The 4,201-nt window shown below is 39.8% G+C and overlaps 1 protein-coding gene across 1 annotated transcript; it reads right to left on the reverse strand.

Annotated features, from left to right (window-relative positions):
* Positions 1–827: 827 nt before the first annotated feature.
* On the reverse strand, positions 828–1,466 carry LOC110313291 (claudin-34-like). The gene has a single exon (XM_021187314.1). The coding sequence runs from the start codon at positions 1,464–1,466 to the stop codon at positions 828–830; it is 639 nt and encodes a 212-aa protein (XP_021042973.1).
* Positions 1,467–4,201: the final 2,735 nt, after the last annotated feature.

Raw genomic sequence — 4,201 nt, forward strand, 5'->3', positions numbered from 1 at the left:
GCTTGCCTCCCCTGGCTTGCTCAACCTGCTCTCTTATAGAATCCAAGACTACCAGCCCACAAGGGGCCCTCCCATCTTGGTCACTAATTGAGAAAATGCCCTGCAGCTGGATCTCATGGAGGCATTACCCCAACTAAAGCTCCTTTCTCTGTGATAACTCCAGCTGTGTCAAGTTAACACAAAATTACCCAGTACATGAATAAAATATATATGTCAGGAATATGTCATCAAACAATCCAAGATTACAGTTGGGGGCCTGATAACAAAGGATAATTGTTAAATCTCTAAAAGCATGATACGGTCAGGCAAGAAATGCTCATTTTTAGATAATAGTATTGTACTATATGGGGATGAAAGGATGTGATACACAGAATTAAAAACATGGGAAACATGGCTTAAATTGGCTGGAGAAAAAGAGCAAATATGTAAACCTTCAGAATTACAGAGTCCTGTAGAGGTGAGATTTGGAGAACATCACAAAGCTAGTATTATCATACCAGGGGGAACTGACATGCTTTTGTTCTTGGATTCAGAGAGTGATGTGAAAGATAAATGAACTCCAACATTCATTTCCATATATAACTAGCAGTAGTCAAAACTCAGTTCTCACCAAATCAGTGCATGAACAAGATTTTATTTAGTGAAAACCTGTAATCCAACCAATGCGATAATGAAACAAGACAGAAAGTAGAAGGCCATCTTGGCCATCTTCAGTCATAGGCTATTGGAGTATGGTTTTGAGTCCTTGGAAATTTAATATAAATGCCATTAAAATACTTGTTATAACTCCTGGGGGGTTCACAGTGATGTTAGCTGTAAATGTAGTTTCAAATCTCAGCAAACACTTGCTTTTCCACGAGAGAAGTGTAAGAAATGAAAATGATGCCACTGCCTAAAAACATGAGAGCACACAGACTGGCCACTATATTAGCAATTCCAATTCTCTGACTAGGTGGGTATACTGGCAAATGGAAAGATGCTGGGAAGGTAATTCCTGCTTTGTGAATGACAGAGAAGTAATTGAATAAGACAGCAAGGAGGACAAGGATACTGGCAATGATGTTGAGAATGGCTGAAAGGAAAAATGGATTGTGGGTGGTTTTCTTCTGTACTTTCCCTGCATACACCTTTCGAAGAGCAAAAATGCTGATAACTGTTGCAATCAATCCGAGCATGTTGGAGATCAGTAACAAGTGTTGAACGATACGAACATCCAAAGGGATAAAGCTGTCATGGTAGGTGTATTCATAGCACACTCTGGCACTGCCAAATTTGCTGTCTTGGTGATAAATGCAGACTCTCCACATTCCTATAAAGGCTATGGTAGGCTCAGAGAAAATTGTTTCATTTAAGTACCACACTCGCCACTGTGGGACGCCTGTGGAGATGCTGCAGAGGACCCATGCTACGGATGTCAAAGCAAAACCTCCGACTTGGCAGTTGGCTCTTTTGCTGAGCAACAACATGGTGACAGCGAACACGAGACAACTGTAAATAAATACAGTACAGCATAAGAGTGGCTGTCTTTGGCTTAAGACAGTGTTCCACTACCATGAGGGGAATACTCTGTTATGTTTTGGAAAGTGTGGATATCCTGTTATGAGTGTGATCTTAGCAAACAGAGAAGGGCCATATTTACTGACAGTTTGACAATGGTCTATACCCTCTCTAACAGTTCCACTTCTGACTAACTACACAGTGACATTTGCTCACATTCACCCATAATGATGCTCATCCCAGCACTACTTGTAATAGTGGTGATATTCAGGGCCAGCAAGGCTACATAATGAGCTCCTGTCTCTTAAAAAAAAAAAGCTCCAACATTATCTATCAATAATGTATAAACAAATTAATAATAATTAAATTAATAGAAGAATTTTGTGATTCTGGAAAACATAAACAGTTCTCCTGTACATTACCTAAAGCAAGCTTCTTCACTTATCACATGGCAAACAGAGGACAATTGGGAACCAGGATGATAACCTAAATTGAAGAGAAAATATTAAGTACATACTATAGTATGATTGTGATTATTTATTTTCTGTATTGTGAAACCAGTTGGGAAGATACAAAATAAGATATTATCTGAATGTCAAAATGACTAGTGACTCTTCTTCCCTCTCTTTTTAGGATAAAAATCTCTCACATTTTTGTTGCTGTTTGCTTACTGCTTTGTTTTGGGGGACAGCTAATTAGCATGCTGGACTCCTTTCACACTTTACTGTGTGGCTGAGGTTAGCTTCACACTCAAGGCAGTTTGCATGTCTGATACTCCTGAGTACTGAGATTGTAGGCATGCATCGCTCTGCCTGGCCTATATGGGATTTTTTTTTTTAAATTACTGGTTTTGTTTGTTGTTGCTTTCCTTTTTTAAAAAAAAAAGATTTATTTATTCTATTGGCATTGGCATTTTCCCTGCATATATGTCTATATGAGGATGTTAGATCCCCTGGAACTGGAGTTACAGACAGTTGTGAGCTGTCTTGTGGGTGATGGGAATGCTTTTAACTGCTGAGCCATCTTTCCAGTCCTCTTTTATTCATTTAAAAATTTTAAAATTTTTTGTGACTTTAATATGTGAGTACCATATTTACATAATTTGTACCCTTCCTTCTCCCCTCTCCAGACCCTGCCATGTGACCTCATCCTGCCATGTGACCTCATCGCTTTCAAATCCATAACTGAAATGCTAATAGAACTTAATGATTTGTTCCTGTGAGGCAAATGCTTTATCATTGATCTGTACCCCTTATACATACCCTAAAATATATTTTGTGGAGTTTATTTTCAGATGTTTTCTATGTGTGTGCCCTTTCTGTTGCTCTAGGGAGAAAGTGGTAGGAATGGACTTCAGGATGAGATCCAAGGGAATTCATTTCCCTCAAGTTAACCATCTATAAAATGGATAAAATATAACTCTTGGAAATGTCTGAAGGCATCTCCATTTTCAATGCTAAAAGAAGCAGCATTTGGGCACAATATGGTTTTATCTTTAATAACCTTTTGTTTGTCCATAGATTGAACTTATTGCATGAATCCTATGTGTCAGCCTCTAAAAACAGTGTCTCCAGGAGCTAGTGTGGGAAGATGTGTCAACACATTTCTCAGAGGAGCATAACATGGAGAGATGAAGCCTCCATGGTTGTTGGGAGGCTATGAGAGTGAAAGAAAATCTTTTTTTTTTTTTTTTTCGAGACAGGGTTTCTCTGTGTAGCCCTGGCTGTCCTGGAACTCACTTTATAGACCATGCTGGCCTCAAACTCAGAAATTCGCCTGCCTCTGTCTCCCAAGTGCTGGGATTAAAGGCATGTGCCACGACCACCCGGTGAAAGAAATTCTTTAAGGAACTAACTCTTAACTCAGCCAAAAGAGCCCAAGCTTGGGGCTGAAGAGATTGCTCAGCGATTAAGAGCACTGACTGTTCTTCCAAAGGTTCTGAGTTCAATTCCCAGCAACCACATGGTGGCTCACAACCGTCTGTAATGGGATCTGATGCCCTCTTCTGGTGTGTCTGAAGGCAGGTACAGCGTACTCATATACATAAAATAAATAAATAATTATTTAAAAGAAAGTAAGAGTCTAAATTTTAGAAATGGGGAGAAGGGATGCTGCCATGTATCTGAGATGTGTCTGAATGGCATGGTTAAAGAGCATACTCTAACCTTGGAGACTGGTGAATATCAGGTGAGTGCTCAGATGAATTAAGACTAATCATGAGAAGACCAATTCAACGTGAAAAACTTTGAGGGGTCTAGATTTTATTAGAAATACCATGGATGGGGCATGAGGGAGGGAATGCTGTTATTGGAAATTTCTTGTAAAGGCTCGAGCAATTCTCACAGCAACATATTAATAAGCATCATTCTCTTTAACTGGAATTTCTAAATCAGTTGAGAGTGGAGACTGAAGCTAGGCAATCCTACAAACTAGGCAAGCCCTCTACCACCGAATCATAATCCCAAACTTTTAAAAACTTTCATTTTGAGATGAGATCTTGAAAACTACCTAGGCCAAAAACCCAAAACAGCAACAACAACAACAAAACCCAGCTGGGCACTGGTGGCGCATGCCTTTAATCCCAGCACTCGGGAGGCAGAGGCAGGCAGATTTCTTAGTTCAAGGCCAGCCTGGTCTACAAAGTGAGTTCCAGGACTACACAGAGAAACCCTGTCTCGGAAAACAACAACAACAACAACAACAA

Source organism: Mus pahari, chromosome X, assembly GCF_900095145.1.
Source record: "Mus pahari chromosome X, PAHARI_EIJ_v1.1, whole genome shotgun sequence".
Lineage (NCBI taxonomy): Eukaryota > Metazoa > Chordata > Mammalia > Rodentia > Muridae > Mus > Mus pahari.